This window comes from Cyanistes caeruleus, chromosome 2 (genome assembly GCF_971803275.1).
Source record: "Cyanistes caeruleus chromosome 2, bCyaCae1.hap1.1, whole genome shotgun sequence".
Lineage (NCBI taxonomy): Eukaryota > Metazoa > Chordata > Aves > Passeriformes > Paridae > Cyanistes > Cyanistes caeruleus.
Window position 1 is genome coordinate 84,048,680 of NC_141702.1, and position 23,189 is coordinate 84,071,868.

The following is a 23,189-nucleotide window of genomic DNA, read 5'->3' on the forward strand; positions in this document are numbered from 1 at the left end:
CTTGGAGAATATCTGCTGAATACAGTGATTAACTTGTTTTCTTTTATGGGAAAGCAGAAATGCTGCTGTTGGAAAGAAAACTACTAATAAAGGACTTACTGCTGTCCCTGTCTTTTCATGAGATAATAAATCACACAGCTGAAGAGTGTTCAAGACAGCAAGGGTATCTCAGTGTGGGTTTCAGTGAGGAAACAGTAGAGTTTGTGGGGTTTTTGCTTCCTTGTGGTGCAAATAGAAGGGATTTTGTTGTTGTTGTTATTTTGGTTATTTTTGGAAATTAGGCAAATACATAGCATCATCTTGTACCCTTTGTGATAAGCAGTGCTGTTCTAGCTTTTGGTAGTAATTTTCACACTCACCTACTCATTCTGGATGAAAAACCGTGTGGTTTAAATCCTTGCAATGTCTGAGAGTCATGATTTCTCTTTCAGAGTTCAGATGGATCCCTCTCTGAGGTTGTGCAGAAATGGAAGGAATATCAGCTCCAGTGCCAGAAATACTTATATGAGACACCCCCCATTGTTCCAGGTAAGCTAATTTGGTAAGGATTGGCTGTATTCATTTTTAAAATGCATGATAACAGTAGCAAGGGAGTGATTATGAACTTGAAAATACTTCTTTCTGGTCCATTGCTTCTTCATCCCATTTGCTCCTATCTGCTGTCTGTGGGACTCTTCCCTCTGCTGGGGGAAGCATTTTATGGGACAATCTAATTGTAGAGATGTTTGTCCTTAGGTCCAGAGTGTTATGCAGTGGCAAGTGGTAGCTGTAACCATATCAAACAGCCACTAATGTAATAGACCTGGAACTTCTTTAGGGGTCAAAGTGTTAGGAAGTCTGGGACCATGCTGTTCACATTGAACTAGGAGTCTGTAGGCTGTAAAGCTGATATAAATTATTATGAGCCTTGTAAAATGCTGAGATGGCTTTGGAAAAAATAGTGACTTAAGGAGAATGTAGCTTGTTTTAGTGTTTGAGCTGCTGTAATATGCTGAGAGCATCTGTGACATGCCAGTGTTGTTGTGTTTAGAGGACAAGTGGTGACTTGTCAATAATGCTTCCCATTGGACACCGTGCTGCCTTTCCTCTGCTTCAAGTGCTTTTGGGACACAATGAAGATGTCGAAAGTTGTGCCTTTGAAGAATTATTTCAAAACTGTTAATATTCCTTGTCTTAACTACATTATTATATCAGAGTGAGAGCAGTAGGTCATGACAATGGCAGGGACACATTCATCTCCCTCTACTACATTATTCTGTTGAGCAATTGAATGCTGCCCTCTAAGAATGACAGTTTAATGAATCTGAAGTATTCTCATGTTGATTAAGCTGTAATGCAAAGTTATGGTTGTGTGTGGGTATTTCATTTGCGACCCAATATATTAGGGTAGACTTTCCAACTGCATGAATTTGAACCATTCTGAGGAATTATTATCTTTAGTATTCATAGCAAAAATTATTTTAAACTGTGACAAGTAAGGGTGTAAAAAAATAGATAAATTAATACAAATCCATTACTTTCTTGTCTATTGATTCAGTGTAAGACCCTAATCTGTTTTTTAGTTCCTTCCTGAAACAACAGTTTCTTGTGCGAAGATAAACTCATTCTTTATGACAATAAATGCCATATAATTCCACATCAGATCTTAAATGCATGTGTCTGTATTTCCTTTTATATTCTGTTCTTTTTTCCTTCTTGCTGAATTAGTACAAGGCAGTGGCATGACCCTCCCTTCTCTCTCTCTCTGTGCAGAAGGCAAATTCTGCAACAGAACATTTGACGATTATGCCTGCTGGCCAGATGGACTGCCTGGCACCTATGTGAATGTCAGCTGCCCCTGGTATCTTCCCTGGGCTAATGCAGGTAAGAGCCTTTCCTTATAGGCACAGCTTTAAACCAATCCTTTTTTCCTTGCCCAGTCTTAGCAAGGACAAGATTGGCTTAAATATCTGTGGGTGTGGTCAGTTATCTGTAACACAAAAGTAGGGGAGGATATTAGTATGATGCATTCTTTATCTCTGTTTAGCAGAAGATGAAAATGAGAGAACAGACTTATTAAAGGCTGCATTTAGTTTGGGTATTTTTTGCTCTCATCTGGTTTTACTGCTTGGATAGTGGTGACTATAGCTTAGCTCTGTGTGCTTGCTGAAGGCTATCTAACAATGATAATGGCTTAGTTGGAAAACTGACATAAACAAAGGTAACTGGTACATCATCCTGTAGAAGATACAGACTGAAAAGTCTAAAGTGAAAATGTTTTGTGCTGCTTCCTGAAATAAACTTATTTCTCAGAATGGTATGAGATGAAGGCATTTTCAGTGGTTGCAAAGACTTCTTCTATGAAGGACTGGATGCCACCTCTAGATTTTACACATTTATGTGCATGTATGCTTGAAGGCAAGGTATACTAGATCACTTTGTCTAGCATTCTGTCTTTCAAACCAAGGATTTGTACAGTTTGTTCTTTGTGAAGCCCTTTCTATGCTTTGAAGTCTAAATGAAACAGTTTATTAGCCAGCTCTGGTGGTGTGTGTCACGGTGGGGTTCTGGGACCCCTCTCCCCAGTTTGGTTAGCTCGAGCGTGGTGGAATAAATCAGAATGGGTACGATGGAGTGCCCAAAGATACCTTTTAATGTTCACAGTGACCGCATTGTCTGAGGGGCTGCTTCTAAAGACCTGGGGGTGTGGTTAACTTCACAATGTATAGCATCACCTTAGCATCCCCCCAGCAGCCCGCCTCCCATGGCCTCAGATTTATTTCCTCCATGACAGGAGCCTGGTGTAAGGTGATATATCCCAGCTAATTCAGTTCTCACAGATGCGGAGAATTGGCTTTGGCCTCTGTTAAAGGATCGAGGATATTGTTTAATGAGGATATATAATTATGATTGATGGGTGCAACATGTATGGTGTAACATGGAGAACATGTTATGTTGGTATGAAGAGATATCAGGAATGACAAGGAGAAGGGATGGGATAGTCAGATTACTTAAATGTATTGCGTAGTGTGGGACCTGGGCATAATACAAGTAGCATGAAATAAGGGGTGGAGATGATATCGGGTCTGGCTGGCCTGGAGGTGACTTTCTTCACAACAGCCCTTTCTCAGCATGAAAGCATTCACTCAAAGCCGTGCCTGAGGCCAGCAAGCCTGGGGGTCTGCATAAGTTTGGGAGGTGACGTAATTGGGACAGCTGATCTGATCTGACTAGATGGGTATTCCTGCTCTATGATGTGGTTGGCAGTAAAGCTCAGGGAAAGGGGGAAGAAGTGGGAGAAATCAGTAAAGGCATTCATGATGGTGCTTGTCTTCCCATGTAAGTTATACATGCTGAGGCCCTGCTTTCCAAGAAGTGGCTGGATGTCTGCCTGCTAATGGGAGGCAGTGAATAAATTCCTTATTTTGCTTTAGTTATTAAACTGTCATTATCTTGAAGGGCTGGTGGTGTGTGTATGTGTAAATTCAAACACTTAAATCAAAATGTCACCACAACACTGACAGAGGTTAAAAATTTACACACACAACACTACTACACCCCTTGGCCCTTCACCACTTTACAACCACAAAGGATTCCTTGGAGTCGTTCCCCTCTGTGGCAACATCCAGTCACAGTTTTTCCCATTACTTTTCCTGGTTACTTGTTTATCTTGACCAACAAGATATTACATCTTTGTTTTTCCCCCATCCTGTTGAGGAGCGAAAGCAGCCAGGGTGTGTTTGGCAGCCCATCAGTCAGTTTACTCATCCACCATAGAAGCCCAGGGGCTGTGAAGAAGTCTCTGCCCTAGTGCCTGCAGCATCTCCCCATCTCCATCTTCTCTGACCTTAGTGCTCTGCACAGGGCTGTTTCTCACACTCCTTTTCTCACCCCTCACTGCCAGGCAGTTTTTGGTTCTTTCTTGCATATGTTTTCCCTGAGGTGCAATGGCCTAGTTGGTAAGGTGGTGTTAGGTCACAGGTTGGACTCAATGATCTCAAAGGTCTTTACCAACCTAGTTGATTCTGTGATCTTGGCTGAGGGGCTCAGCTGTGCTCTGGTGGATCTTTGGAACCAGTCATGCCCAGCATGGGACAGCTCCAGGCTCTCCTTGCAGAGGACACCTTTGGCTACCTCTTCAACTTTGCCTGCTTTCCTAAGTGACTTCAGAAGTTAAAATGCTGTTTGCTAATCTTTCTCAAGTTATTAAAGATGTTATGCTTTTGGAATGGATAAACAAGCTTTTTCAAATGTATGAAATTAATATTTACCTCATATTTGACAAAAAATTATTGGATACTGCAGATTTTTTTCCAATGATGCTTTTCCAGCTGGATACCTGAAACTCTTCACAGACTTCAACTTCTTTCCTCTAAACCTGTTTGCTTTCAGTCTTTAGGACCATGGACTTCCAACTGCTCTTGAAACCACTGCTGGAAAAAGCCATGGTTTAATGCAATACTGCAGATAACTAAATTACTTGAATGTGCAATATCTTTCATACTTTTGGAAATAAGTTTTTTTAAAAATTAATTATCCTGAAAATGGTCTTTTTTTCAGAGAGAAGTGCCGCATTCTGTAAACGCCTTGCTAGGGAGAATTGCAAAACACTTCAGAAAATCTTTAAACCTTTGTAACCCTTGTTGAGTAAATTGTGCATATACCTCAAACTCTGTTTTATCAGTGAGGAATAAAAATGGAACAAGGAGGCCTTTCACTGTCCAGTATAAAATAAGAAGTTTGTATCAGTGCCAGGTATGCACTTTAGGAGCCTAAATTACTGTGACCTGATAGAATTCCATGACATCTTCTGGAGTCATGTTCAAAGTGAATGTTAATGAGCTGCTGTGATGAAGAGGTAATGTCTTTATAATAGAAGATCTAGAGCTGTAGAAATTGAACACCCTGTGATTTAGAGTGGTCACTAAAGCATGTTTATTACTTGTTCATGCTTAGCCCCCTACTTGGAACTTGAAATAGGTTCTAGCACTGCAGGGCTTCCATCTCATCACCCACTGGAAATGGAGAGGAGGAAAAGATGAGACACTGTTTGGGAAGTACCTTCAAAACATATTCAGGGAAGGTCATTGTGGGAAAAGGAGTCGCAGAAAGCTCCCAGAGCCTTGTGTGTACAGAGATAGAGATAGATATGGATACAAAGTTTGACCTAAGACCTTGGAAAAGGCTTGAAGATTTGGAACAATAAAGTTACACAGACATGAAGCAAGAATGTGGGTTTATGGTTTAAACAGAAATATGTTTTATGCAAGTAGAAATATGCTTTATGTAAACAAAAAAATATGTTGAGCAAGATAGTGAAAAATTTTAAAGTTTAACAATAGAACCTGCTATTGAGTTAGTAGGAAGCTTAAGATGTATCAATGTAGGTTTGTGTTGCATTATATGATTGGATAAGAAGAGATGCATTGCGACAGAGTCATGTAATGCAAAATAGTCAATGACTGGTGTAAAAAGTTATTAGTGAGCTTTGTGGAATTGGCTAAGAAATTTATAAAAGGCATTGTAACTAGAATTAATACAGCTTCTGATGTGATGGTGTTAAATGAAACATCTTTAATGTCTCACCCTTCCATGAGACTGATTATGAAATAAAACACCTTTTACAATGTCTCTCAGTCATGTGTGTCTCAATAATCCCAACAGGTCATCATCAAGTATGAAGTACTTCAGCCAAGCGTACTCAAATATTTAAGACTGCTGCTCCCTTGACTAGGAGTCAGGTTTTCAAGTTTGTAGAAATCTTCCTGGGGTATACCCCGAGAAATCCCTGGGAACTGAATTGAGTCACTTGAAACCAAGTGTTGCTTACGATGAGGTGCTCAAATGGAGAAAGCATTGAGTCTGTGTCTCTTCATGACTTAACCACTTCTATATAAAAATGTAGAGCTGGAAGCAGGAAGCATATACTGGTCATTAAAGGAAAGCCATAGCCCACCCAGAATTAAGCGAGATGAAGAGCAACAAAAAAGGCTTCTAAACAGATATGAGAAAAAAATTTGGATCCACTGCAGAGTGCAGCGGGAGAATCTTTGGTGAAGGATGGGCAAATGACTGAAGCACTCACTGCCTTCACCATGGCCTTTACTGGTAAAACTCACCTTAAGCAATCTGAGACCACTATGATCAGTGGTAAAGTTGGGATCAATGAAGACTTACTCTAACTGGATGAGGATCAGAATAGGGAACATTTTCATGTAGTATACCCAAGTCCACAGCAATTGGTAGGATGTACTGACAAATGCTGATTGAACTGGTTAATACCAATGTGAGGTCACTTTTGAGTATCTTTGATAGGTCATGGTACTTGAGGGAGATTCCTGCAATTGCCACCACTTATCTTCAAGAAGAGCAAGGACGCAAATCTGGGGAATTACAGATGATTGGCCTGTCAGTCTCCAGGCAAGTAACAAAACAAATAATCCTGGGAATGGTTTCCAAGCACTTAAAGGACAAGGTGATTAGGAGTAGTCAGCATGGATTTATGAAGGTAAAATTATGCATGATGAACCTGGTAAGAGGACTAGCCTGGTGGCTAATGGAAGAGCAATGGAGGTGTTTATCTTGACTTTTGTAAGGCTTTTGACACAGGCTCCTATAACACTGATAGCAAATTGATGAAGTGTGGATTAGACAGAAGGCTGAAAAAATGGACTGACAGGAATTCTGTGAATTCTACCCCTGGGAAGGAATAGTTGTGTGTATCAGTGCTGACTGGCTGGAAAGCAACTTTGCAGAAAAGGTCTTGGAGGTACTGGTGGACACCAAACTCAGCATGAACAGCAATGTGCCCATGAGGCAAAGGACACCAAAGGCTTCCTGGGTTGTATTAGGAAAGCATTAGTGGCAGCTCAAGAAGGATGATCCTTCCTCTCTGCTCTGGGGGGTGACATACCTGGTGTGCTTTGTCCAGTTCTGGGCTCCCCAGTATGAGAGACATGGACTTGGTTCAGCAGGTCTAGCAAATGACTGTGAAGTTTACTGAGGAGTGGGAGTGTCTCTCTTATGAGGTGAGACTGAGAAAACTGGTATTCTTCAGCCTGGAGAAGAGAAGACCTCAGGGGAAATCTTATCGATGTGTATGCTCACATATTGAAATACAGAAAATTTCCTTTAAATGTAATTATTTCACAGTGAGGTTGGTCAAATACTTAGCATGGGTAACACAGAAAGGTTGTGGTGTCTCTGTCACTGAAGATGATCATAGCCTGACTAGACATGAGCCTGAGCAAGTTGCCCTAGTTACTTGCTGTATTAGGAAATACCCAGAATCTCAATGCAATGTTGACTGTTTTGTGATTCTCTTCTGTTTATTTCTTTTTTATAAGATAAATCTTGATAACCAATTATTGTCAGGTGTTACAAATTTCTGTTGGTGTCAGCCAGATTATGAGTTTGGGAGACGAATTTGTATGGTAAATGTTTAGAATGCAGGAGCATTCCTTGGGGAATTACAGGTTTTGCAAACTATGCTTTAATAGCTTTTGCTGTTTGTGTACCACTCTTATCCTAGTGTCTGTCAGTCTTAAGCCTTCTCTTCTGCAAACCTGAACAGCATATGTGGCCCAGCAGGTTGCCTAGAAGAGTGGCAAGCTGGAAATGGTATGAAGAACTTTTTATGTGCTCAGCAGTTATGTGCTGTGTCACTAGTCCAACTGCAGATGATGTCAGTCAGTTCTTGTCCCTGCGTGATGCCACAGAGTTGCTCACTGAGGTGTGACATTCTTCTTGCTCAATTAATGTGGTGGCTTCTGAATGCCTGTCTGCATTTTGGACATGGCTCAGCAGTAGTGCTTCTCCAGTTCTTTGGATTGCTCATTTATCTCAGGGTACAAGAGCAACTTTAGAGAGATGGGGATCTGTTCACTGAGGAACTTGAGAGTTAATCTGGTGTTCAGTGCTAGTGTGCCTATTCAGACTTGTGTGCATGCAGAGACTCAAGACCAGCCTTTTGCCAGACAAATCCATGCAGAATGGGCTTACAGATCTTTTGTGCTAAGGAATATGTGCATTTGCAAGATTTTTCCTTACAAGATCACTTCCCTTGCGATTGCAACGTTGATCTTCAGCCCTTTTTGAAAATGCTGCCTGCAAAGGCAGCCTATAAAATAAAGCAGAGACAATCAATACTGTCCCACTCCTGTCATATCTCTTTAGAAATGCTGAGGCTGAGACTTCTTTTTGTTGTGTTACCTAGCCGGTGTGTCGGCATTCCTGAAAGAGTCAGTATTGGTATGTTGTGTACAAGGATGGACCCTGAGGGTTGGGAATATGTTCACGATAATTGAACAGAAGAAAGATCACAACATTAGACCAAGATTTTATGCTTGAAACCATGTATGTCTGCACTGCTACAGACTTTTTTTGTGTTAAGCAAGTAAATTAAACCTGATTTTTTAAAGGAATTTTTTTATTATAGGTTGCACTGAGATAGTGAGTATTCACTGCACTGCTGTAATTTTTCCATCTGTAGTTATGCAGAAAACTTGGATTGGAAATTTCACCCAACTGAGATGTGGGGTTTTTTTTCTGGTTGGTTGGTTTTTTGGTGTTGAGGGTTTTTGGGGTTTTGTTGTTGTTGTTTGGTTGGATTTCATTTGGTTTTTTTTTATTCTCTCATGAAGATCAGTTTCCTGCTTGATGTGATTGCAGCTGTATTAGCATTCATCTGCTTCAAGTATATTGGTTATTGTTATTTTCTTATAAGAAAATTGTGAAATAAGAATATTATGGGTATCTGGGTAACCAATATCCCACCAAAACCAAAGTAGCTGAGGTTTAGGGTAGCCTCTGCTTCAACACAGGTTAAATTATTTCACTGGAATGAGAAATAGGCAGCTGATGTGTCTCACAGTACAGGGGTTGGTATCCTAGCAAATGAGGAGCCCAGAAGCTGCTGGGCTACAACTACATGGCAGGAGTTCATAAAGTCATCTGTATCCCTTGAGAGCCGTATAAAATAGCTTTGTGCATGTAGTGAGGGAGCACTTTCTTGCTTCTTGACAGAAGGAAGCAGGATCATTGAGGCAAATGTAATGTGGAAGGGAATCTAATTTTGGTCAAAGTATTCTGTTAAGGGATCTGTAGGGAAATTCTTAAATTTTCTCTTTGGGAAGATTTCTTGGCTCTCAAGTGTTATTTTGAAATGCTTTGAAAATATGAAGTGAAATGTATAGACTATCAAAACAAGCACATGCTTAACTTTTGCTTGCCTTACTTCCCTACCGCCCCAAAAAAAACCCAAACCAAGGTAAAGGTGTTTTTTGGCCTGCTTATACATCTTTGAAAGAGCAAACTACAGAAGTTTCTCAAATCTGTGCAAGCTATTTCACTCTAGCTGTGCTTGGCTTTTATTTGTTCTTATGCAATTCCCACTGAGGGCAGGTCTTTGTAGGGAGATACTGAAGTAGCAGGAGGGAGCTTATTGTTAAATGAATTTGTTCTGCAAATTGCCAGTACGGATCTTGGCCCACAGCCAGAGCTTGTTGATGGCAAGTTTTCTATACTTCTGGCTGGCAGAGTTGAAGCTTTTGCCTCTGTATGTGAAGCCCACTCGGGTTATGATAGCACTGAAGTTACACCAGGTAAATTTTGCACACCTTGCTATCCACATTGTAGTTGGAGAGATTATGACAGGTTCTGGGGCCATAACTGTCTCAAAGCACAATCAGTACAGAAGCTCAGAGGGGAGCAGTAGGGGCTCCTTTGAGGGACAATGGGCACCTTGCCTCTCTGTCACTGGCTGTGTGCTTTTTTTCTTGTTACTGTCTCGTAATTGAGGGCTGGCTGCCAGTAACACCATGTGGATTTGGAAACTGTGGAGCTGCACAATTCATCTTGTGCTTACACCTCCTCTGGGGGTTCTGATATTTTATTGTTTAATAGCACTAAATCCTTTTTAATTAAAAAAACCTTCCAGAGGTACTAGTTTCTGACAAGAGTTATGTGAACAGTAGCCGCACCATTTGCTCCTATATGCACTGGACTGCATCAAGGCTGGCTGCAGCATCTTGCATCAACATGGATGTGACTGTTGCTCAGATCTCCACTCAAAATCTGAAATCTTTAAAAGTTTTTATTTCAGCTTAGAACCAGTCTCTAGTTTTGGGGAGTCTGACACCTGAATTAGTTTTAAGCCAGTCTCTATCTGTGTTGGCATCATATGGCACATCATATGGCACAGTAATGTGCCATATGTGAAGCAATCCCTGATTGTGCTGCTTGCCGAGACTTACTTAGTTTGAGCAGCTTTGGTGTCTGTTTCTTTGAAGGAAACTTAAGTCAGAAGCTGTGCTCCAGGAGTGCATTGGATTCTGTTCAGTCCTGGAGGGAGGCATAAGACCTATAAATTAGGCTGTATTACTATGAAGTCTTCCAGAACAACCATACACGGGCCTTTGGAGGATTTTTGCACTACCAAGATCACATTAAATTCTAATGTTTCTTGTGCCAGGTAAAGGGCCAGATGGCTTGTATGCCGTAATTGATACTGTCCATGAGGCCTCAGGGTTTTGTAGTTCCCTATGCTCTCTCAATCTACCTTTCTCCTGGTTTGAAATTATTTTCTTTGTTTACCTAATAACTTCTATTGTCATTCGCCTTTGTTTGAATCACTTGTCTCCTAGAATTCACTTTATTATCTGTATTATCCTCTCTTTACTACATTAGGTGTTGCAATGGTGACACCTGCTTCTTTGTTCTCCCAGATCATCAGGTAAAGTATATCCTGGGGACCCCTAGAAACAATATTGTTTTCCAGCCTGTGATGTGAGAGACCTGAAAATCTCTCTGGTGGCAGACTAAACCAACAGTAATACCAGATGACCTCAGGCAGTAACCTTGTGACTGCCTCTAGCTACTAGAGATGGAATCAGCCTGATTAAATCTTGGAGATATCTGGCACCACAGCTGTACTTCACACAATAATTTTGCCCAGTCACAGAGATTGTATGTGCTGAGCTTCATGTGTGGGTGTGGAAATGCAGAGATCAGACTGGGTTGCTCCTCCAGAGTACCATCAGTTGCAGGGATACATTGAGGTCAGATCTTTCTCATTTCCCCCTGCTGTAACCTATGTTTGAGACCCTCTTCCAGCATTACCCATTTTCTCTCTGGTGGCAGAACTTCTTTTCCTGATGTGTCTTTAGGTAAGGGCTCTGCATGAGGCTTTGGGTGGAAGTAAGGTATTACCTTGGAACTCCCAAATATCAGAGGTTAGCAGTTTTACCACGAGGATTTTATGCTTGTTTAACGAAATTTCCCTAGGGTTATGAGATATAGACAAACCTTACTGTGGTGCAGCAGAGATCATGGAAATGGTTTGCACAGTTCCCACCCAGCATTAGTGTCTAAGTTAGTCCTATTGCTTGAGTCATGAATTAATACCTTCCTTCTTGTGTGGTGCTTTTCTTTTCCCAAGAGCTGTAACTGTATTTACACAGTTACACAATTTTAATGATATCATGTACAGCAATATTGCAGATTTTATTCCCTGATACCCACCAGGAAAACCAAAAGTGTTAAAATTAATCCATTCGATCCCAAAATAAATCCATCACTGATTGTTGTGCCCACCAAGGAGAAGGGCTGAGAAAGGAAACAGAACCTTGTTATGTATGTCAAGGTGCTGCCATGAGTGCTTTGGATCTGTGGCATGCCGTACTGTGACCCAGGTGAGAATCACATGTAGACTTCTGCCTTAGCAGGATTTTGTGTCATTGCTTCTTGGGTGCCTGGACCATTGGAAAAGCTTCTGCAGATAATATTTTCTTAAATGTGATTTAGTAACCCCCACAGTCCCTTGCCATCAAACGTGGTCATTCAGGGCTGGTGTTCAAGCATCTGCGCTCCTGAGGCATCTGCTGTGCTGCAGAATTAAATCCAATGTCCTGGTCCTATTCCCTTTCCCTGACTTGCCTGTGTTTGCACACTATTCAAACTCAGAGGGTGAGGGAGTTTGGGGACAGAGTGCCATAGTGCCAGCAAGAGGCAAAAACATAAAAAAATATGTTTGATTTTGTTTGTGAAACCTCCTATGGATAGCAGCACTGCCAGAGTGAAGCTCTAATGTTGTCTGCGCAAAGCAGAGCAAAAGAAATTACGTTGCTTTCTAGAGGGCTCTGAGGAAAACCCTACAGCTGAGGAAGCAGGCATTTGTGTGAGAGTTTTCCTTTGGACAATTTTTAGAAGTTATATGCATGGCAGGAACATTTGGTTCAAGGGACCAAGTTAAACCTTGTCTGGTTTCATCTTTCTCATTTTTTGTTTAATCATCTAGCATTGCAGTTTGAGATGGTCTTTTAAAAGCAAGACAGCAGATGTCTTTGTGAGCGCATGGTTAAAGTGCCTGCTTGTCTTTTTGTGTGAAAGAAAACAACTTTCACTTCAAATATTGGATACTCTGAAGATGATTAGACATTTATTCAATTTCTTCCCTTCTTTGCTTTAATAAAACTGAGCTTGCAGAAAGTTCTCCGTAATGTTGAAAAGGGGTGTGACCTTTCTTCAGTGAAAAATGTTTCTTTGCATCTGCTAACCTGTAAGCAATTCAGAATTTATATTTCCTTGCACCAGAAGCTATCTCAAGCTAATTGGAAATTTCAGTTGCTTAAAGTAATAATAAAAAAAATCTTTCAAGTTCACCTCTGCCTCTGTCAGTCTCCATCTGGTAGTGTGAAAAACGAGATTCACTTAATAAATTTTAAAAAGTTTAATATAAACAAAAAGACAATTAGGAGACAAAGGAAATAAAGCAAAGGGTTAAAACGGCTGGGTGCCCTGGCGGATTGCCAGGAACACCCAAACTCTTTTTATCCCCTCCTGCTGTGAGGGTTTAATGCATATTCAAACTTTTTCAAGAAGTATTTAGCATGTCCCCTCTCTGGTTCCGCCTATTTAGAACATGCTTTGTATGGTTTTTATTTCTGCTGTTCAGCACTATTTTTGCTGGTCACCATTATTCTTGCTGATGAGCATTATTTTGAGTTTGGTTTCTTTTCTTCTGCAAATGGTCAGTGTTGATAGCAGTCTGGGCCCCTCGTCCTGCCGTGGTGACAGCTGGGCTTCACAGCACATCCTTCCACTGCTGCCACTGGCCTGGTCCTGGCAGCTGATAACAGCTTGGCCTCTATTATTCTTCCGCTGATAACAGCTTGGGCCCCACTGTCTTTGCCCTCTGGAGTTTCCTTGCTTTGTACTGGGAGATTCCTTTAAGCTTACAACTTGTTAGCAAGAAAAAAAATACATACATAGCCAAAAAGTATTTAACATATAATATTCATCCTAATACTTGTGAAAGCCAATATCACAATACAGATTTATAACAGTAGTATACCAGAGAATTCTCAAACATATGTTACCCATCTCAAGGGTGGATGGTAGGAATAATTATTAAAATCAATAACAGATAGATGTTACTAACATACAGTTTTTTTAGGCCACATGGCAATGCCATTCTCTGTTTTATCCATTTTGTTAAGCAAAAGAAACAGCTTTATAAATAAACTGCTGCTTCAGATTGAGGTACATATAATAATGCAGTAGTTTATGACCTTCTAGCTGGGCTGAGGTGTGACTTTCTGTAGGGACAATGAAAAGCTCTCTGCTTTGATTCTTCTCCTGCTGCTACCAAAATATGTTGAATGTGTTATAGAACAGGAAACCTTGCATATGGCCAGATGACAAAATGCACATATGTGTGATGAAAGCATGATGTTCATATGTCAGGTATAGATCTGGTTACCTGAGACCTTCTAGGAAGAATTACTGTTTTTGCACTACTGGACAAGCCTGCTGTAGGATATCAGCTTGCTATGTCTGTGGGAGTTGGAGCAGTTGGCAGGACGGTATGTTTTCCAGAACTTTTTTTGTTATAACTGTATCATGTTTTTGTTTAAAGTAATTCCTTGAAATCCACTGTCAAGGATGTCAAGGCACACCTCAGAAAAGACAGCTGAGCTTCATTTGTGAGTGCTTGAGACATTTCCTACAGCTGATCTGGCCATGAATAATGCCTTTCAGTGAGAAATGAACACCATTAGACCCAGCTGCAAGGAAGAGCTGGACTGCCTCTGTGCCTTGTCCATGCTAGTCTAGCAGGTAGCTAGATATGTTTGAGCTTAACAATTATCTTAACTTCATCTGTGCTCTTATTACATAATTGCATAACTGAAGTTATTATCTACTTGCTTTTATTTGTTTTCTGTACCACTGCACTCTTAAACAGAGGGGGACCTCAAACTTTTCTACAGGTTACTTACACTCACGAACTTGCAGTTTGTAATTGCTGTGGACAAGGAGTAAACTGAACTAGTTAATGGTCTGAATGAACAATAATGTTTGTATGTGCTACGTAATTAAATGCCTTGCTGAAAATGCATTATTAACTTTCAGCTTACTTAAATGTTGCTAATTAGTTAAATATTGATTGTTTTGGGGTTTTCCCCTGCCAAGTCCCTGAAGATGTGATAAGACATGAATGCCTGATCTTAAGCAGTGTAGGTGGAGAGCAACTTGCCCATATGGCTCACTTCTTCCTCCCCTTTTCAGGAATTCCTTCCACTTCTTCTTGGGTGATGGGAAAGACTCCTCTCACATCCAACCTACATGTGTCCTCTCATATAATAGATATGCTTCTGTTATAATAGTGATCTTAAAGATTATTTATTTTTCCAATATTCTCAGTTAATTTTGGTGAAGATACAATTCAATCCATGCGTATATATATAAGTATGTAAATGCTTTATGTAAAGGCAGCTGAGTCTTTGCTTCTTGAAGTGAGTAGCTCTGTGGTTGGATTTTTTAATAATATTTTCATTTGACAGAGTAGTCCGGCAAAAAAATGTGGACTGACTTGAAAGGTGTTTGAATGTGAGTCTAATTATAGAATATTCTCCCTTTCATGCCATTTCATATATGCAACTTTAACTTGAAAATATGCTAATCTTTGTGAAGTTTACACTTCTCAATTATACACATGGTTTTGTTTAACAGTATTATTCTTTTCTACTTACATGTTTTATTGGTGACTTTCCCCTTGAGAATTTTCTGTAATAGACTAGCTTTTCCCTGAGAGACCCAGGCTCCTGCTATGAATTTTGAAAGTGTTTAATCCTCTTCAAACATGCTCCAAATGTTAGCTGTTAGGATTCTCATACATAATTTTAATTATTCTTTAGATAAGAATGAAGTTTTTCTGGGCAATGTTTATGAGAGAACTTGGGTACATGACTTGTTTGATGACAAAAATAATGCTGGTTGATGCCTGATCCAGACTCATATGACTTTCTGGTTCTAATTTGCTTTCTGACAATTGGAATGAGCAGAAATGAATTAGGCAAGAAAAGAATCAAGTGCTCACTGGCATATTTCCCCTGAAAACAAAAAACTGACTTGCACGTGCAAAAACTGCCAGATAATGGTCCTGGAGCTTAATGAAGCAGGGCACTGACAATTCCTTTAAACAGAATGAAAGGATGCTTAAAATGTGGAAAACATTGTGTTGGTGTGACTGATGAATGACAGTGGGCCTCTCTAAGTTTTTTTAAATGTGAGATATCATTGGCAGTGAATATTCAAGGGAAGGGATTGCTCCTTGGCAGGAAAAGAAAAGCTTAAGTCAAAGGGATTTTATGTCCATCCAACTACCTCTCAAGCAATGAAAATGGAATAGAAATGAAAATGGAATCAAGAACTTGGGGAAAATTACCCATATAAGGGTAATTATCTTGGTTCTTAGATTAGGGATGGGTCCCAGCTTTGTGTTGGAGGGTAAGAATCATTGAGACTGGTGTAAAGATTGACTTTGTGATGGAAAGGTAAATCCAGACATAACTGTAGCTTTAGTGGCCTCTTGACAGAAAAGATGGTGATTTTCATAATGAAATTGATTGGTCCTTTTTTTGTTTTTTTCCATTATTTGGAAGAGCTTGTATTTAGTGTCTTACAGATTTGTAGGCCTTGGCATGATGAGATTCAACAAATTAGAACTCTGTTTTAAAGCTGATGTTTTCCAATAACTTTTTGTCAAAATCTTATTCTATATTTCAGCATGTGGATAAGAAAGAGCATGGCTTCTGTGATACTGGTGATATGTCTCTTGCTGCTTGTGGGAATGACTTCCTTATGTGTGCTTGTTTGCACCTACAGTCTCCAGAGGCCATATCTGTGTGAAGTAGTATTCCTTTCTCCTGAAATGTGTGACTGTCGAGGCCAGATGTGCTTTTGGTGCACAGGCTGATCAGAGCTACTTGTGGCCTTGTTGGCTGCAGTAGGTCCAGATCTGAGAGCAGATGTTGTTCATTAATTCTGCCTTCTTCTCTGCTTGGCTGGAGCAAGAGGAGCTTGGAGTATGATGAGGAAGGCTGAGGAATAGAGAAAGGAGATGTGAGAGGCTGGAGTTAAGTTGCAATTTTAATTACAATGGTTTTGGAAAATGGCAACCACAAGTAGGAGCTGAGACAGAAATATGAAAGTGTGGGGGGAAAGGGAGCAACAGTGCAAAGGTAGAGCGGCAGCATAGAACTAAGTATTGCAGCAACAGGAAGTATTGAAAGGATGAACCTGAAGAGAAAAACCAAGGAGAGGAATGCAGTTAGGGGAGAGAAGAATGGCATGTCTACAGTCTTTAAAATGGATGACATGCTTTATTTTAATTGTTCTGCTTAGAAGTATCCACATTCTTTATTTTGTGTAGATAGTTGCTAATTCTTGTGGAATTACAGCTAGCTCTAAATGGAGTTTGATAGTTTGAGATAAATTTTATGATCTATTTTGCAGGTGTCTGCTGAAAGCTTCCTATTGTTTAAGATTTTTTGGATGATCTTTATAACTGTCTTGCGAGAGATGATAAATTTAGGATTATTTAATCAGTGGTTCTTTATGCCATTGTTTTTGCAGATAACCAAATACCACTAATTTCCATGTTGCCAGAGACTGGCAGTTTGCTTACATCACCTGGCATTTGTTTTAGCCTCCATGTTCTGGAGCTTTTTGTTTTGCACAGAAGCTGCATGCAACCAACCAGTGTTTATTTGCATGTGTATATCCCTCTCCTCCTGACTGTTCATATTTAACATACTAGTTATCTTTTGTGTTTTCTCAAAGTTCTTTTTTTGCCTGCTTTATCTCAGCAGGCATTATGCTAGTGATTATTCTAGTTTTTTCCTTTCCTTTTAGCTTGTTTTGAGGGTTTTTTGCTTATTTTTATAAGGCCTCAGAATACGAGCATAGTAAAATAGATCCCTTCCTCTGCCCTGAGAAGACTTTAGTTGTATGGTTTGCAGCCTTTTAAGAGAACTTTTTACTGCAGAATTTTTGAATTTTTTTGCATTATTTTAATATCCTCTAATAGGATGGCTTCTATTAATTGCAATAACAGATCCAATAACTTAAAAATACAAAACCTCTTAACAGCATTTTTACAAGTCTATTTTGCATTAAACTTCCAATCATGTTTGTTGTTGCAATAAATGTATTCCAACCCACTTTTATTTATTCTGAACAAAACCTTTAGTGGTGCTTCTTGGTATCTTACCAAATGTTGACAAAGTGTCATACATACTTGTTTTTCATAAGCTGCCTTCTTTAATTGCATTAATTTGCTTACCTTTTATAGTTCATAAACACTCTTATTAAACCTGATGCCCACATACATGGGTGCACTTTTATGATTTTTTTAAAGTTTATTTTAAAAAGTTGTTAGGTGTTGGTGTTCTCTAGCTAGTGTGCTGGTTTTGTATTGACTGACATTTGGGGAAGAAGAAACCACCCACTGAACTGATGTCTCTGAGAGAAGCTGCTAGGTCTTCCTCTATGTCTAGAAAAGGCCAGTAGCTGGCTAGTTCTGACAGCTGACAACATTTTGAACCATTTGGAAATTAGATCCACCTCTGTGAATTCCACATTTTAAAAACCACAAACCCACAAATCTCTCTCTTGGCTTCCAGCCTCAGAAGGTAATGGAGCTCTGATGAGACTGGCCCTGCTCCCCTGCAGCCTGTGTGGCCTGGGGGTGGCTGGGCCGGACCCCAGCAGCTTCTGGGCAGGGGATGGAGGTTGCAGGGCTCCGGCCCCAGGCTGGGCTGGGCCACAGCTGCTGACATCTTGCTGACACTAAGCCCCCCTTTTTGGCCTGCTCCAGGCTGAGCCAAAAAAAAAAGAAAAAAAAGAAAAAAAGAGTGATGACGTGTAGAAAGACAACATGAAAACACCAAGATGAGTAAAGGAGTCAAGCCTCAGATGGAAGAAGAAAGAAGAGATGCCTAATGGGGCTGAAATATTCTTTTAATAAGGCCATGGAGAAGAGAAAACCTCTGTTCCCAGAGGTGATCACAGAGACAGATGAAGAGAACCTTTTCCTTTGAATAACTCATCCTTAAAATAATACCCTATGAGTTCATGGCCCATGGACACACCCATAGTAGGGCTGTGAAAATGGGAGGAATTTCACAGTGGGAGAACTTTTCCCGGGCAGCTGCTATTCGTGGAAATGAAAAGCCACGAGGTAACTTTCTTGTGGAGAAGTCTCCATGGCATGGCAAGAGAAAACTCTGCTCCCTACAAGAACTGATGAAAGACTATGGTATGGTTGGTAACTGATTTAACATCCCAGGTTTTGTCTTGATGTTGTCAGTTGGGAAAGGAAAGTAGCTGGGCAGGGGGAGGAAAGGTGTTCTGGAGGTTTTATTCTGACACTTCTTATTCTTGCAGTCCTGTTAATAAAGTTTATTTATACCTTTTAAGTTTTGATCCTGTTTTACCCTTCTCACGATCCATATCTCACAACAAGAAATGAGTAAGTGCACTGCTGATTTTAGCCAGCGCTGAGATCCACCTTATTTGGTGCATTGGCCGGGAAACTCAAATTGGTGAATCTAAACCACTACATGTGCAGCCTTTTCTTAATACAAGTTCCTCAAATTAAATGCTTGGAGGGTATAGCTCCTTTTAGGGTAAAGCTCTGTTAAAAAAAATGGTCTTTTCCAGAAAGATATTTCAATCGTTGAGATACTCATTCCCAGTATTGTATAAATTTGTGACTTAAGGAATACTTTGTGATTTAATATGGGCTTCTTGGCTTCCATAACCTTTATTGGTCACCATTATTCAAGTAGTTTTTAATTATGAAGCTATATTTTATGATTATTTTCTTTTTCACAGGTCTTATTCTTTCAGTATGAAGAATAGATTTGCATGTGAGATGTAGTAAAGAGGGCTCTTCTCTGCAGGATCATTGCCTCATTAACTGAGGAATTTTGTGTTGAGGCAAGATATTGCAGAGCTGGCAAGGAAGACCTCTGCACTAGGAGAACTGAATATGCCCATGCAGAACAAATTTTGTGCCTGCATAATTTTCTTTTTGTATAAATGTGACTTTATTATGTTACCAAAATATGGTCCTTATTTTTAGGTCATGTCTTTATGCATATGAGCTAATAGCCTTTAGTGTTCATTGGGGAGCTGAATTGTTGGTGGTCTTTGAATGGATCATTCAAATAAGAAAATGCTGTATTTGGTATAGATTTGATTGCTTAAATATGGCTTGTATCTCACAGTAGTAAGAATGAATAATTTCACATCAAATTATCTCCCTCTGTTTCATATCCTGAATAAAACCGTGGATTCTGATGGGGAGAAAAAAATGTATGATTGTGTATGTAGAACAATGTTACTGGATGGAACTAGAACTCATATAAGCAGCCTTAGCTTAACACTTCCTAATTCTTGAATCTTTAGTGCTGTTCTGTTAATGTAATTTCAAAGGAAATGCTTTTAAATAAGAATTTATATGCAGGCAGTATTCCTCGGGTGATGCCAAAGAGCATCATCTCCATCTGCAGTGTCTGTGACTTTGTGCTTTTGATAGCACAGCAGAGGATTCTGGCACTGAGAATTTCCAGGACATACAGGGGTGTCTGTGTAGCCTGTGGCATGACCTGTGCTTGGTTGGATCTTCCCTTTCATCAGGTAAAGGTGTCTGTTAGGTCTGTATAAGGTTGTGTCAGGTGATCACTTCAAATTCTTGCTGCAAGAGAATAATTTTCAGTAGTGCGTATGGTTTTTGGGTGAGAGGCGGGGAAACAGACTCAAACATCCCTATTGTAAATGTTTCTTACCACTAGCTCTTAGTTTGAAAGATCCAAGATGTTCTCCAGCCTTTTCCAATCAAAAAAAAAACAAACCCAAAACACTGCAAGGAGGAAGAGTAACAAGAGGAAAAAGAAAAGTAGATGCATTCACACTCCTACCAAGAGACAGACATGAGCTTGCACCCACCTAACCACCACCTTTACATGGTGCTAGGGAAGATCCAAGTAAACAAGCACAGGCTTGGTTTTATTACAAAAGCAAAGGAGTTGAGATGACTAATACGTTATGAGGGAAGAAGAATAGTAGGAAGTACCTGTAGTTAAACTGTCTGTTGAGGTAATATAATTTCAGATGACAGGGTGGTAAGCCCAGCCCAAAGGAGCACTTTAATAAATGTGATTCTCGGACAGTGGTGCAGGCTAGGGCTCTTCCAGCTCCCTGGAGGTTTCAGGATCAGGCTGTTCCCTTATGTCATGTTTTTAGCTGCATGCTCCTAGGCATGAGTCCTGGGTTTAGGATGCCTTTGCAGAAAGCAGCACCAAGGTTGGGGCTGAGTGACACTTAGCAGCAGCTTTTATGGCCAGGAATGATTCCTGGAGAGCATTGCCCAAGTCACAGCAAGTGATAGCTGAACAGAGCTGCTGATGGGGGCACAACATCCTAAATTCTGATAAGTTGTTGTCCCCATCAAGGGACAGGTTGCTCATTTCAGGAACAAGCCAGTCTGTCTTGAAGACTGGGGTGATGCTCTCATACTGCTGAGTCCCTGCTTTATGGAGAAAATTTAACTTTTTCCAAAACAATTCCCCAGCTGGAAGCAGAGAATGGATGTTAATAGAGGACAGGTCTATAATACTTGACACAGAGCAGACAGACAAAACTGCAGTCTCTTGTTCTTCTCACGCCTGAATAGAATAGATTAGCTAGGACATGATATAATTTATTATTACAATCAATAATGTTCCAGATTATCCTCAGGGACAGTTGGGTGACTAATGTCACACTGACCTTGACACCCTGATGTTGTAAAATGCAGATGAGGTTGGCTGTTTAAACATATACAGGTTCACTAGATAGATGTTATTACCTTCAGTGATCTACCTTTTATCAGCTTACAGAGACTGAGTTTTGGGCATAAGTCCATGTTTTAATATGTAATTCTAATGAGGTGTGATTGACACTGTTCAAATAGACCTGTACCATTAAGCTGCTGTTCCAAAGGTTTTGCAGCTTTTTGCTCTTTAAATAAAATCAGATTCCCTTTGCACTGGCTGTGAGTATGTTTGTTTATTTGCAGAAGATGATAGCCAATTCTAGAATATAGTGGAATGATTTAAAACATTGACTATATGGTAACAGAAAACATAACAGGACAGGGAAAAGGTATTGCAGGATATCAAAGAAGCAACCACCTCAAACCTTTAAAAAAATGTTGTTTGTCATTCTGGTCTGTTATAACTGATCATTTTATGCTTGGTGTTTTGACTGCATTATAGGTAAGAGGGCCTGCTCTGCAGAATTCAGCCATGGACAAATGTGAATTGCCTCTGAGTAAGACAAGCAAGCAAACAGCTGAAATTGCTCAGCAGTTGTCAGGGAAGCTGTGTGGGTGCCTTCTTTCTTTCATGGCATACAGGCCACCTCTGGGCATGTCACTGTTAGTTTGCCTCAGTGTCTTTTAATAACTGATCTTCTTTTCAGCAATGGCATCACATGAAAGTTGCAGGAAATGAAGTTCCAAGTGAGCTTTGGACCAGGCCCTCAGCAAAGACAGAATGTGTACATATACTATCTCTTTATCTGTTTTAGAAGGTTGAAGCTTTCTGCCATCTTAAGCCATGACCACCTGTGCAGAGAGAGAGTCATAAAAAGTACATGTGAAAAAATTGTATTTAAAACATTTTTAGGTAGCTTTATTGCAAATCACATGCTTTCCTCTGAGCAGTAAGAGTGGTAAGACACTTAAAATTTTTGAGTCAAAACATTGCTGTCTAAAAGCTAGTGGATTCCTTGAACTTAGTTGGAACTGCTTTCAGTAAGCAAAGATAGAAATTTTGTATATGAGAAGATGTAAAGTCTCCAGGGTTTTATCAGTTATTTTGGAGAACAACAGAGCAGAGTTTCTGGTGTAGAAGCTTTACTCTGTCCCTCACTTCACTGAGGCAAGACTGGGGAAGAGCATTCAGATCAGGTGAATCTCTTCTATCAGTCATTTACAGCCTTTTTTGTGTTAGGGCAGTAGCAGGAAGCTGCCTGTGACTGAGGTTGTTGCCTGGAGGAGTAGATGGAGACTGTTCGCCTTCTGCTTCTGGGAAATGGAGCAAGTAGGAATGACTATGGGCTGATGCAGTTTGGGAGGGGTCTGTTTCAAAGGCAGACCTTTCTGTGGCTATACTGTGTGAAGTCCAGGCTCTTGGCACCGTTGCTCCGGGAATCTCCTCTAAGCAGCTTCTTAAACAGATCACACAGTGCTTGAAGGTGTCTGCACCCCTAGGCTGGGTTTACCTGGGAGACCCTGCATGGTGCTAGTGTTGGATGGGCCAAGCTGCAGGGTGTGAAGGGTCTCATGTGTGGTGTTTATCCATTTCTGAGCCCTTTACAGCTCCACATAATGGTGCTGTGTGGGTAATGGGGAGTCTGACACATTACTGAAAGTATTCCATTTCCACAACAGTGAGATTTGTTTTCACATTTCTGTGAGCAACTGGCTGCCTGAAGTGCATCAGGCTTGTTATTTCAAGAGCTGCACTCTGTCAGGTCTTTCATGAGCATTGTCCCATGTATCAATTAGAATCTCAGTGGTGCCTCAAAGTGGAAGTTTTCTCTTTTTTAACATTTCCTGTCTCATAAACATCTTGGTTAATAAATTATTCCATAGACCAGGTGTTTAGGCTCTCACATTGTGATGTGCAGTTTTATCTATTTGGAATTTGTTTGATTTATTCTTTCACATTTTAAGGCTTTTCCTGGTTACAGATAGCCCAGCTGTTCTTCAGCTGCCTCTGAGTCTTGCACTGATCACCACTGTTTCGGCAATCAGTGAGTCTATGACAACCTGACACAGCTGGTATGTGTCTACCTAGAAGTCTGTAAGAGCCATCCAC

The 23,189-nt window shown here is 40.3% G+C and overlaps 1 protein-coding gene across 1 annotated transcript in view; it reads left to right on the forward strand.

Annotated features, from left to right (window-relative positions):
• GLP1R (glucagon like peptide 1 receptor) overlaps positions 1–23,189 on the forward strand; it is a 102,313-nt gene that overhangs the window by 42,786 nt on the left and 36,338 nt on the right. Inside the window, exons 2-3 of the mRNA XM_023924401.2 lie at positions 432–528; positions 1,753–1,863. Coding sequence (XP_023780169.2) covers positions 432–528; positions 1,753–1,863 — 208 coding nt within the window. The remainder of the gene's footprint in view (positions 1–431; positions 529–1,752; positions 1,864–23,189) is intronic.